At 43.4% G+C, this 12259-nt stretch overlaps 1 protein-coding gene across 2 annotated transcripts in view; it reads right to left on the bottom strand.

Moving 5' to 3' along the window:
- TMTC4 (transmembrane and tetratricopeptide repeat containing 4) overlaps positions 1–12259 on the bottom strand; it is a 55670-nt gene that overhangs the window by 41611 nt on the left and 1800 nt on the right. For both annotated transcript variants that reach the window (XM_006761964.2, XM_015562784.1), the window contains exons 2-4: positions 9639–9754; positions 8274–8490; positions 1751–1838 (exon numbers count right to left, since the gene is read on the bottom strand). In XM_006761964.2, coding sequence (XP_006762027.1) covers positions 1751–1838; positions 8274–8490; positions 9639–9754 — 421 coding nt within the window. The remainder of the gene's footprint in view (positions 1–1750; positions 1839–8273; positions 8491–9638; positions 9755–12259) is intronic.

Raw genomic sequence — 12259 nt, 5'->3', positions numbered from 1 at the left:
CTTTCCTTTTCCTAAAGCGGGTTCAAGTGAGCAAAGCACCAAAGCCTGGGAGGGTCAGGCCTTCCTGTAGACACAAGGCCATCAGGAAGGCTTCAAAGGCTCCCTTACCCATCCAGCTGCCTTCTAACTGTTCCAAGTCACTTCAACCAAATGAAAACCTATTCATATTCCTAAAAGGGTTTCTGCTAAAGCCACATCTACCACTGTTGTCAGTGTGCAAACACTAAATATTTCCAGGTTAGCTGTCTCAAAAACATCTGCATCCTTAACATGAAAGGCCTGTAACAATCTCTTTATAAAATCCCTTTCCAATTTTAAAGTAAAAATGCCATAAATGTTAAAAGAATGCTCCTGGACTAAAAAAATAAAAGTTATGCCTAACCAGTTTGGCTCAGTGGATAGAGGGTTGGCCTGCAGACCGAAGGGTCCCAGGTTCGATTCCGGTCAAGGGCATGTACCTTGGTTATGGGCACATCCCCAGTAGGGAGTGTGCAGGAGGCAGCTGATCGATGTTTCTCTCTCATTGATGTTTCTAACTCTCTATCCCTCTCCCTTACTCTCTGTAAAAAATCAATAAAATAATTAAAAAAAAATAAAAATAAAGCTTATATTGCTGCTACTAGTTAAGATAGTCCCATTAATACTGAAATATGCTTAACTAATGTTTCATGAATCAAAGTATTAATTGAAAATCCATCACACATTAAGCACTTCTACCTTTGGTATTAGTTTCCAAAGGTTTTATTTAAAAAAATCTCTCAAAACACAACAATCCAAAACCTATGGGACACAACGAAAGCAGTCCTGAGAGGGCAGTTTATAGCTCTACAGGCCTACCTCAAAAAACAAGAAAAAATGGTAGTAAAAAAATCTCTCTTTTGTCTGGATGGCTCTCAGATATAATTTTATAATTTACATATGAATTAAAAACAGACACATATATGAAAAAAATGTATGCATATGAATTCGAACAGAGAAAAGATTAGCAAAAGGACCCAGGAAAACAATATACAATGTCTTTAGTTTTCCACCCTCTGTGAGAATATTCCATTAAAGGAGATTAATAAATGTATCAATTCACTTGATAGAATTTTTAGTCTCCCAATAATTTTTCCATTATTTCATAAGAACAATCTTTAGAATTAAAGAGAGGTTTTATTACACCTCCTAAATAAATGTGCCCCACATATGTTAAAACTATCAACATTTAATACTTTCTTCAAAAAGCACTCCTGATGTCTTTGAAATCTACTCAGAATAGGAAGCAGTTACTTTAAAGGAAGATAAGTTAAAATTAATAAAATGGTACTTCCTGAAACTTTAGAGTTGTCTTTGAGAAAAGTCAACAGACTTTGTAAGTATTAATAATGCTCCAATAAAAAACAAGACCCTCACACTCCAGGTGCATAGCTATCCATTTCAGCGTTTTTCTATTTTTTTTCTCCTCCATGAGGTTTTAATAAAAAAGAACCAAAAGCTTTTTTTCTCCTACAATTCTGCTGGAAATAAAATCACAAAAATCAATCACAACTGCTTCAGTGCCTAGGGCAGAAGCTCTTGGTCTCACCGCACAGCAGGCTGCTCCTGTGTGACTACTGATGCACAAACTCTGCGTTATTAAAAAAGCAATGGAGTGAAACAAGACACCTACCTCGGGCATACACCTTTCCCCACATTCCCTCAAAGTGACGACCTTACATACGCAAATAACTTCCCATCTCAAAATTAAGAAGACAAACATCACGCTTACTTTCTCTAAACGCTCTACAGTAGCCCAGGAAGGATAACAGAAAGAACAGGGCACCCAGGAGGTCTGCACGGCCCACCACACCAGCAACCTTAAAAGGGGAAGAAAAAGAAATTTACATTAAAAAAAATGTATTTTTAACAAATCCTAAACTTAGGAAATACAAACAAATTCCTTAGAAATAGAAAAAAACCTTATTAGACTCTACCATCTCTATTAAAATAATCTGTGTACCTGCAACAGCCCGTGGTCTTATCTTAAAATTGGTTTTCTTATGCTTTTTGGTCTAGGACTTGACTTAACTGTTTCTAAGAGAAAGTCGGGTTGCTTAGAACCCACTGATGGCCTCTGTGGGGGCTGGACAGTCAGCGAGGCACGTACTGTACGCAGCAGAAGCCCTGTTACTCAGCACCCTGTCCCCAGGAGCGGCAGGGACCTGTGTTTCTGATGTCTCCAAAGTGGACTGTCAAGTGGAAAATGCTATCAGCTGGAAGGGAATGATACTTAAAAAAGAAACCTTGATTCGAAACACGAAGGGAAGGTGGGAACTAAGGGTTAAAAGTCATCAGGCAGATAAAAAAGACAGGAATGACTCAAAAGCTGCCTCTGCCACCTTTTCCTCCCTTCAGAACAAAACCAATGAAGTGGGTTAATCTGGAAAGAATGCTCCAAAAGCTATCGACAAGACAAAAACAGAATAACATTTCTACCATTCCTCCCATCATTTTCTACACCTGATGACTGTCTTTATATTAGTGACAATGAAGCCATATGCAATTCGCGTTTCATTTCTTCCAGGCTAATTACTCCAAATAGTGTTCTCCAAATGTTTCATGGCAAATGAAAGACGCAGAATTCCACCCATGAGTACTGGGCTAGTTTATGTGGCATTCTTTACTAACTAGCACGTGGATGTGACCTTTTCTTTCTTTCTTTTTTCTTTAATTTTTTATTACAAAGGGTATTACATATGTGTCCATTTTCCCCCCCCCCCCAGACAGTCCCCTAGCCTCCCCTATCCCCCAGTGTCTTATGTCCATTGGTTATGCTTATATGCATGCATACAAGTCCTTTGGTTGTTTTAGAGCAGCATAGTATTCCATCGTGTAGATGTACCACAGTTTTCTAATCCATTCATCTACTGATGGGCACTTAGGCTGTTTCCAGATCTTAGCTATGGTGAATTGTGCTGCTATGAACATAGGGGTGCATATATCCTTTCTGATTGGTGTTTCTGGTTTCTTGGGATATATTCCTAGAAGTGGGATGTGACCTTTTCTTAAAGGGCATATATGATATATGAGATACAGAATAAAGACTATTCTATAAATGGAAATAAGATAACATACAATGAACATGAAATTACTATATTAACATATGAACCACGAGTGTGTGTATAAGCAATAGCTATAAAGAAAGCACTTTGGGAGTTTCCCACCACACGAGTTAGATATGAAAGCTGAGGGCAATCACACATTTTGATCTTGAACTCCTGATGCAGGTGCACGTGGCAGCCCGAGGTGTCCCGCAGTCTCTGAGAAGACTGAAAGGGTTGAGGACTCCAGCCTGTGAATGCCACCCACATCCAAGAGGGAACTAAGGACAGAGGCTCAACAGGTCTGAATGACTATGCCAGCATGCCGGAGGGTTAAACAGTGCAATCACTTCACGAGTGAAGTAAATATGCGATGAGAGTTCTTGAATAGTCTGGCCTGTAACTCACTCAGTGAAGGACACAGTAAATCAGGAGTGCAATGAAACCGAGCAGAGCACACAGTAGGTGCTGGCTCACTGTGAGTTTCCCATATGAATCCCAAATTGTGCTTCTATAAATGTGAGGGGCAGAAAGGAACGAAAACAGGACACAGCAGCTGAGGGTGAAGCAGGTAGGAGCTCCAGAGCACCTTGGAGAGTGAGGGATGGAGCAGCTGGTCCTGTGGGCCTGCTGCCAGGAAAGAGATGGGAGAGAAAGGAGTGCATCTTCCAGCTGTGGCTGTCTACAGAGCCTGAGGATGGCCCGGAACCCAAATTCCTTAGGGAAAATAACACAAGCAAAGTCAACCCAGAGAAGCTTATCCAAGGGGGTCCTCAGATCATGGAGGGATTGGGGAGAGGGTTCAGAGAAAAAAGGTTCCTTGAAATGAGTGAAGGGGAAGGAAGTGGTCTGGATAAATACAAGAATACGGGCCAAAAGAGCCAACCACTTGTTACCTAGGGACAGTTAAAGACTAACCTTTTAGTAGGAGTTTCCCGCTACACTGATCAGGTATGAAATGCTAAGGGCAATTATACATTCTGATCTTGAACTCTTGATGCAGGTTCACTAATGTGAACTTTAAACATCATCACTTATTTTTAAACCAAGTATTCTTCCTTTGGCTAGCTGGTGAAGACACTACCAAGTTTTAAGGAATATATAGTACATTGCCTGACATAAAGAAAAACGGGGTTTAAAACACTATGGCGATTGCTTTAAAGTAAAAAGAGTATTTAGTCCTTACAATAAATTTTTCACATATTAAAGAGATTTCATATACAAGCAGACACCACATCTAACTGGGAAATGGGCATGAGTACAAAGAGACTTTATTCTTCCTTCTGAATTTGCATAATATATTTTCAGGCAAAGTTCTTTACAAAGGCTATTTTTTCTAACAAATAACCCGAAACATTCATATCAGGATTCTGAAGGGGTTCAGAACAAATTTCCCCACAATGCACCATTTTGGCATGCTATTTTGAGCTGAAGGCAGTTGAGACCCAATGGGCTCAGGAGAAATTTTTGCTCTTCCCTTAACTATCCAGAAATCTAAATTGGGGGCCTTGCCCTTAATGACTTATTACCAGAAATAACTTTTCATGAACTACCTATAGGGCAGGGCAAACTTCTAATTACTGAAAATCTGCTCTTACCATCCTGCAAATTTCCCTCCTCACCCTCCCCACATCATTCCTTGGCGCAGGATGCCTTACACACCTCATTTTCCCTTTTCTGTCTCTGGACCTTCATGTATGTGGGATCTCTGACTTTCTCAGGGATGTGGGGCTCCCGTACATACTTATGTAACTAAATCTGGTTATTTTCTCTTATTAGTCTGTCTCATGTTGATTTAATTATTAGACCAGCTGAAAGAACCTCAAATAAAATTTCTTCCTCCCCTACGGTTCTCTAGAGGAATCACTGCCAACCTCCCCCTGCCCCCACACCCGCCCCCGAATCCTTAAGGTGGCTCACTTTTATTCCCACTAGGAACAATGTGCACAGGGGCCACAGGGAGGAATTAGGAAGAGGTGACAGGGAGGATCTTTCCCCACCCAGCGCTTTCAGCATTAAGCTCTGGGTTTATTGAACAGGCAGATTAAGGAGGCCTGAGCATCCCTCTCTGATACCCAAACTTGACACCTTCATCAATGCTCTGAAGAAAACGAGAACTTACAATTGCACTGTGTCCTCAGGGAACCCCCCCAGGGACTGCTTCCGGGTCTCCAAAGAGACAAGGGACTAGCCCAGTGATGGTGAACCTTTTGAGCTCGGCGTGTCAGCACTTTGAAAAACCCTAACTTAACTCTGGTGCCGTGTCACATATAGACATTTTTTGATATTTGCAACCATAGTAAAACAAAGACTTCTATTTCTGATATTTATTTTATATATTTAAATGCCATTTAACAAAGAAAAATCAACCAAAAAAATGAGTTTGCCTGTCACCTCTGACACGCGTGTCATAGGTTCGCCATCACTGGACTAGGCAACCCCTCCCTTAGCTCCCCTCTCTCTTCTGGTGACTAGTGTGTTGGAGCCCTTCCGATCTACAAATACCTCAGAGTGATTTGGGGTGGCATAGCTGGAAATAAGAGACATTCATATGAATTGGAAAGCAAAATAAAACTGATTACATGTATGCATACGTGCATAACCCATGGACACAGACAATAGGGTGGTGAAGGCCTGGGGCGGGGGTGGGCTAGAAGGGGTCAATGTGGGGGAAGAGGGGACATATGTAATACATTCAACAATAAAAATTTAAAAAATAAAACAACAACAACAAAAAAGGATTGCAATTATTTTACTACCAACTGGAGACCATGAGGTAGGAAGTCTGCAGGGTGTGACAGACCGATCTCAAGTTTGCCTAGGGCTATCCCATAACCCCCTTAGTCTTAAGCAAAGGGGATGGCTGATCACCCCAAAGACTGGAAAATGTAGGCTCTTTTTTAAAAATCCTCAACCAAGGATATGTTTTTTATTGGTTTTTATAGAGAGAAGAAGGGAGGGAGAGGGAAACATCAATCAGTTGCCACCCACATGTGCTCCAAGGATGGAACCCACAACCTAGGTATGTGCCCTGACTGGGAATCGAACACACAACCTTTTGGTGCATGGAACAATGTTCCAACCGAGTCACCCAGCCAGGGCACAGAAAATGTAGGTTCTTATTTTCAGTGTGCAAAAGCATCCTCATTATGAATGTCAAGACACAAAACACATAAATGTTAACAAATGGAAATTTACAGTACTAACACTGGAGGGGCCTACACTGCCACTACTGTCCCTTAATAGATATAAACAGAAGCAGCACAATTACTCCCAAATCCTCAAGCCTCATCCCAGATCACTGTTCAGTGGGGGTGGGAGGTGGGGATGCTGTGCCCAGGGCCAGGCCCCAGCCCATAGCACAGGCGGCCTCCTCGGTTCTGGCCTGGAACACTCTGAGGAGCTCTGCCTCCATCTAATTCTCTGGGTCAACCTGCTTTCTGCTCACTTTAAAGCTGGGTAGCATGTAGAGTGGAAAGTAACAGGGAGGTGTAGATAAGAGGAAACTGAATACCGACTACTTGTCAAAACAATGGAAGGTGAATATATAAATGATCTGTCTTAGGAATGCTAATTTCTAATAAGCCTAAACTGTTCCTTTCATTATGAGTTCGAATGACTTTCATAGAATGGAAGGGTGGGAGAGATTAAGAAATTTTTTCAGATACTCCCCTTTCTCCTATTTTTAAACATCGCAAATGTAGAATTTTGGTGGTAACATCCCCGGATTGCATTTCTCTGGGGAGGTGTGTGCACATCCAGTTATACTTGTTGGCATTTCAAACTTGTTTACAAACTAACTTCTCAATATTTAAAATCAGAGTTTTAGAAAAACGTCTCTGGTTAATAATTCAAATATTTGCTTTTGCTCTTAAGATCACACAAAATCAGGTAAGTACCAAATCAGTACTTCTGCCAGAAATTCCCTTATTTCTGATTAATGTGTACACTATTCCTGAATCCCAACAAACATTTAGACCATAAAGAGAACTAGGACAGAAACAAATTCTAATTTGAACACAAATACATAGCTTGCAGCAGTTCCCAGCGTGCCAATACCTGAAGTCCTCTGAATTTGCTGAAGTAAAAAATTATGAGAATTTTTTAAAGCTTTAAAGTAGATATTAGAAGAACATTGAAAGAACAATTCCACAACCCTCTTAATACCAAAGAATAGGTAGTTTAATAAAATTTATAAAATCAGACGCTAAAGGCAGGAATTCTACTCAAACTTTTGACACTTAATTCCAAGATGCACAAAGCACTTGGTTAACATGTAGGTATTTAAATAACACATGAAATGCAGAAATAAACTGAGAAGTCATAAAGCACATGTAGTATTTTATCTGAGGTACTTCATGCTCACAGAATGAATGAATAAAATAAAATCTTTTACCTCAGCAAACATGATGACTTACATTTTCAAAGGGTTCCCATGGAGGTGGGGGTAGCGTGGTTTCTGAAACCCCCATATGGTTGGTACCACATATACTCAGCAGCAGGCTCAGTGCAATAAAGGCATGGCCCACAGGACAGCGGGTCAGGCCCATCAGGAGCTACCAAACCACATGTCAAGGGGGGGGAGAATAATGCAGGGGGCCAAGAAGAGGAGAAGGAAGGTGGGGAGAATTCGTAATTCCACAGCAGGACTTGGAGACCCGCTTTGTAGTTCAACTCAGAGTATGGCGGCAGCGTCTCTGCACAGACCTGGGACAACCAGGTTTCAAGTTCTATTCCTACTTCCGCCAGCCACATGACTGCCCTGGGATAAGACCAGTTCCTCTTCTGTAAAGTGAAGCTGTGATGCTGCCCCATCTGATCCCACAGAGTTTTTGTGACAATCACAACAGTGTGAGAAAATACTTTGCAAACTATAAACCTCTCAGCTAACACAGGAAAATGGAGAAAGGTGGTGCTGGCCTCTGGCTTGTATACCCCAAAGCCAGGCAACATTCAACATGCATACCTTTACAGTGTGGGTATATGAGGGAACCAGAGAGCATCACCAGCGGGCAAACCATGCTGCCATTCTAAAGTCTTGGCCAACTGGGGACTCTGCATTTTTCTCCATAAGAGAGACCTGCTGGACCTGCACACAACTGTCTCCAACGCCTGGCAGGGCACCACCACAGCTCCACGAGCATTTAAAGGAAGCCTGTTTTAGGAAACAAACCCACCCAGGTGCGGATGCCGCGGGTGGGCGATACTCACACACTCAGTGTGCACCGGGTGCACAGCAAACAGCAGAGCGGCCAGCAAGGATGACCTGGGGGCCAGGTTTAACCTCCGGCCTTTGCTGGTGTACTGCAGGCCGCCGAACAGCACCGAGAAGACATCCACCATGAGGACGGAGATGCCCGCGTGCAGGAGGATGTTGACCACGTGGAAACTCACGGGGTGGAAGCCCCCCGACAAATAGTAGTTAATCCTGTAGCAGAAGAAGGGTGCTCACACCAGGCGCGCAGAAGCATGTGAAATAGAACGCAAACCATCTAAAGGAAAAGGCTGGTGAGTAAAAATACTAAAAGGAGAAAAGAAAGACGTTGTGCAATGTTGGTTAAAATAACACCCAGCTAAATAGTGCTGCTAAGCTAAGGAAACTGGAGAGAAGGTAAGAACAGTTAGCTGCAGAGGGGGAAGTAGACGACAAGGGGATCTCAGGGGAGTGGGACAGAAAATACGTGGAGAGGGAAAGCGAAAGGGAAGCCAGTCAAATTTTTTTAAGTGCAAAGAAGGCAAGACTGCAAAAAAATGTATCACACATTACTGATGGCTATCCCACAGGAACCTGGATAGAAGACAGTCATGTAACTTGCTTATTCAAAAAAAAAAAAAAAAGGTACTGAACAGTTTTTCTACCAGCCTTCTGAACAATGAACCACTTTCTCATTGTCAGGGATTCTTATTTCTGACTGCTTTCCCATTACCAGTGGTTCCATTTCATCATCTCCATGCTTCTTTGAGAGATCTACAGACAAGTATTTAATGCGTCAAAGAAATAGCTATGAATAGAAACTCTGTGTGGTGAATAAATCTATTTCATGCAAACAGCTCCCTGATTAATGGGGAGAGTTAGATCGTTTTTAACTTTTTTTTTTTTTGCCTATTGACTTGGTAACAGCAGGAAGATTGATGCCTTTTATTTGTAGTGAAAAAAATGACAATTTCATGTGATGCCACATGTTGCCCGTCTCACAGTTTCCTGGGTATTCGCCAGCAAAGGGTCCAACCTCCAAGAGCTGTGAAAAATGGACGCTTCACCCATGTGCATGTTATCCTTGAGAGTGCCATGCTAACTCTGTATTGTTGCCCCACTTTTAGCACCTTTCCTGCCAAAGCAAGCCCTGCAGTAACGTTTCCACACGCAGGTTCTCTCCGTCTTCCTGTGACCCAACTCCTAATAGTTAGAACTGTCACGTACTTCTTGGAAACCCATAAAGGTGAGTGGCTTATGCTTCCCTAGGAACTATTAACAGGACTCCTAGACCCCGGGAATCCTGTCACATGCAACCTGGTATATTATAATGCACAAGCTGTGGGTGACCCTCGCGAGTAGCCCACACCGTAATACCTCACCTGAAAGTCAGGACGGTGAGAGGTCGGTAGGACTTGTGGCTGGTGTTGCTGCTCAGCCGACTGCCCCAGAAGTCATGATGCCACAGGTCCCCAAGGGGCGTTTCTGCTCGGAGGTCCTGCAGGAACACAACCAGAGGACATTCGGGACAAAGGCGTCGTGACTCCTGAACCCATAGCTAAGCCCTCACCAAGTCCCCTTCTTTAAAGTTCCTCATACCTCTATTCCCCAACCCTTCCACCACCTGGATTGAGCCACCATCATCACTCACCTAGGACACAGGCAGGCCTGCTAGCGGGTCTCCTGGGCCCTCTGATACGTTCTCCACATTGCTTTTTCCGAAATGCAAATTGAGTCACTGTACCCACCTCAGCTTAAAACAATGCTACAGCTCCCCTTCTGTCCCCCGTTTCTAGGACAAAGCCAATGTTTTAACATAGATGCCACAGTCGGGGGTGCTCTGGCTCCCACCAGCCTCTGCAGGCTCATCTCTTGGGCTCAGTGATCTGCTAATGGCCTTTGTCTGGTCCCCACACAGCTCCCGCTACCATCCACTCAATGGCTTTGCATGTTCAGGTTTCCATCCAGCTGGTCACTCCTCAACTCTTCACAACTCAGCTCCTCCTGCCATTCGTATCTCAGCCACTGAGCTAGGACCTTTCTAAGCGGATGCCATTTCCCTTCTGTGGGTCTTGGGCATCTTGCACCCGTCCTCACAGCACCAGGCACACTGGCGATTTATAGTCTAGTGCAGCCGTGGGCAAACTATGGCCCCCGGGCTGGATCCGGCCCGTCTGAAATGAATAAAACTATTGAAAAAAAAAAGACCATACCCTTTTATGTAATGATGTTTACTTTGAATTTATATTAGTTCACACAAACACTCCATCCATGCTTTTGTTCCGGCCCTCCGGTCCAGTTTAAGAACCCATTGTGGCCCTCGAGTCAAAAAGTTTGCCCACCCCTGGTCTAGTGACTACTATCTGTCTGCCCCACCGCCCTGGGACTCCGAGAAGCGGGGACACATCTGTGTTTGCTAGGGGTACATGGAAGATGTTCATCTATACTGAATGAATGAATGGACCTTATAGCTAAATGAGATCACTATTACCCTCTCTCATGAGTGTGGATAAACATGTATAAGTTTCCCATTTTTAGTCATGAGTTAAGCAGACAGTAATATTAAAGGAAAAACAACTTCTACATTATTTTTAAAGATAAATACCACTATTTAAAAAATTATACCTATCTTACTACTAAGGTAATTTGGTACTGTACTACAGATGCTTAAAAACGCATCTTTTTTTACATTTAAATTTGAAACTGTGTCTAACAAGAAAAAAGGCAGACAGGCTACTGTGGAGTAACAAAACTGAATATTAATTTTCTCTTTAAAGCATAATTAAACAGGAATATTTTAGGGACTAGAAATTATGATGTTCTGAGCACCACATGATATATCAGTCAAGACTGTGCAATAACCGAAATCAACTCTGATTAATGTGAGCAAAAAAGGAACGCTTTAAAGTGAGTGCAAGGTTCCTGGACGCCCACGTGGGCTGGAAAACCAGGTTAGGACGGTGCAGCCAGAAGCACACCCACAATGCCCACCGCTGGCACCTCCCTGACGCTGCCTGGACTCCTCCAGACCCCACCTCTTTGCATGAATAGCTCCTCACTCCAACAGGTGGTACATCTGATAGGAGAGCCAATGTCTGTGTCTGTATCTAAACTGGACAGTCTTTGTAGCTTCTAACAACCAGAAGGCAGGGAATGCCCCAAACAGAGGAAGTGAGTCAAATCGTGGCTGGTCCAGAGAGCACCCAGTGCCCACGGCACACAGTGGATTCAGTGAGTCCTGGCTACTTAAGTGCTTGCTGGCTCAAAAGGACAGGCTTCAGAAGAGGCAAGAGATACAAGGTTGGTCACCTGATGCCTACGCTGAGGCTGCAGTTCTCTTTGACGGGGTGTCAGCTTCAGAGGCCCTGGGTGTACCAACACCGTCTTTGGGTCGGTTAGATATTTCTGGAAGGCCCTGTACAACCCACCCACCAACTGAGTCCACTCAGTTACAAAACTGGAAGTCCACCTTCTTCTGCATTGTCCCAGAAGCACCTGGGACACCAGTAGTTGTGAAAGGGTCGGGCAGAGGCTCTTTCCTTTCATTTGAGCAGTAAATAAACACCAACCAAGTTCTAAATATTTGATTAGGTGTAGCCTACACAAGCAGGGAGTGCTACAGGAAGGCCAAGTTTTCCTGATAAGGATTTACGGAAAAGACGTGTTATGTCTGAAATTCCTGCTAACTTCACGTCTCAAAGGAAATCATCTCAATGAAAGAAGGCAACTCAACCCTGCAAGGACGCATCTGGAAAGCAGTCTTTAACACCAGTAACACCCGGTCACAGCCTGCTCCACATTACTGCAGGCACGGTGCCAACGAATGGAGAAGTGCCTTTCATGAAACAGGAAAAAAAAAGGGAGGGCTAGCAAGTTGACAAAGGGACAGTGTGATGCTCTAGAAAACACTGCCAAGACAATGTGCCCAGAGCCACGACTGGCTTCATCTGCCTTCCCCCACCCAGAAGGACAGAGAACTACAGCCACCCCCCCCCCCACAACC

This window comes from Myotis davidii, unplaced genomic scaffold, assembly GCF_000327345.1.
Source record: "Myotis davidii unplaced genomic scaffold, ASM32734v1 scaffold637, whole genome shotgun sequence".
Classification (NCBI taxonomy): domain Eukaryota; kingdom Metazoa; phylum Chordata; class Mammalia; order Chiroptera; family Vespertilionidae; genus Myotis; species Myotis davidii.
Note: the sequence above shows the minus strand (reverse complement) of the source record. Positions and strands in the feature narration are given on the sequence as shown.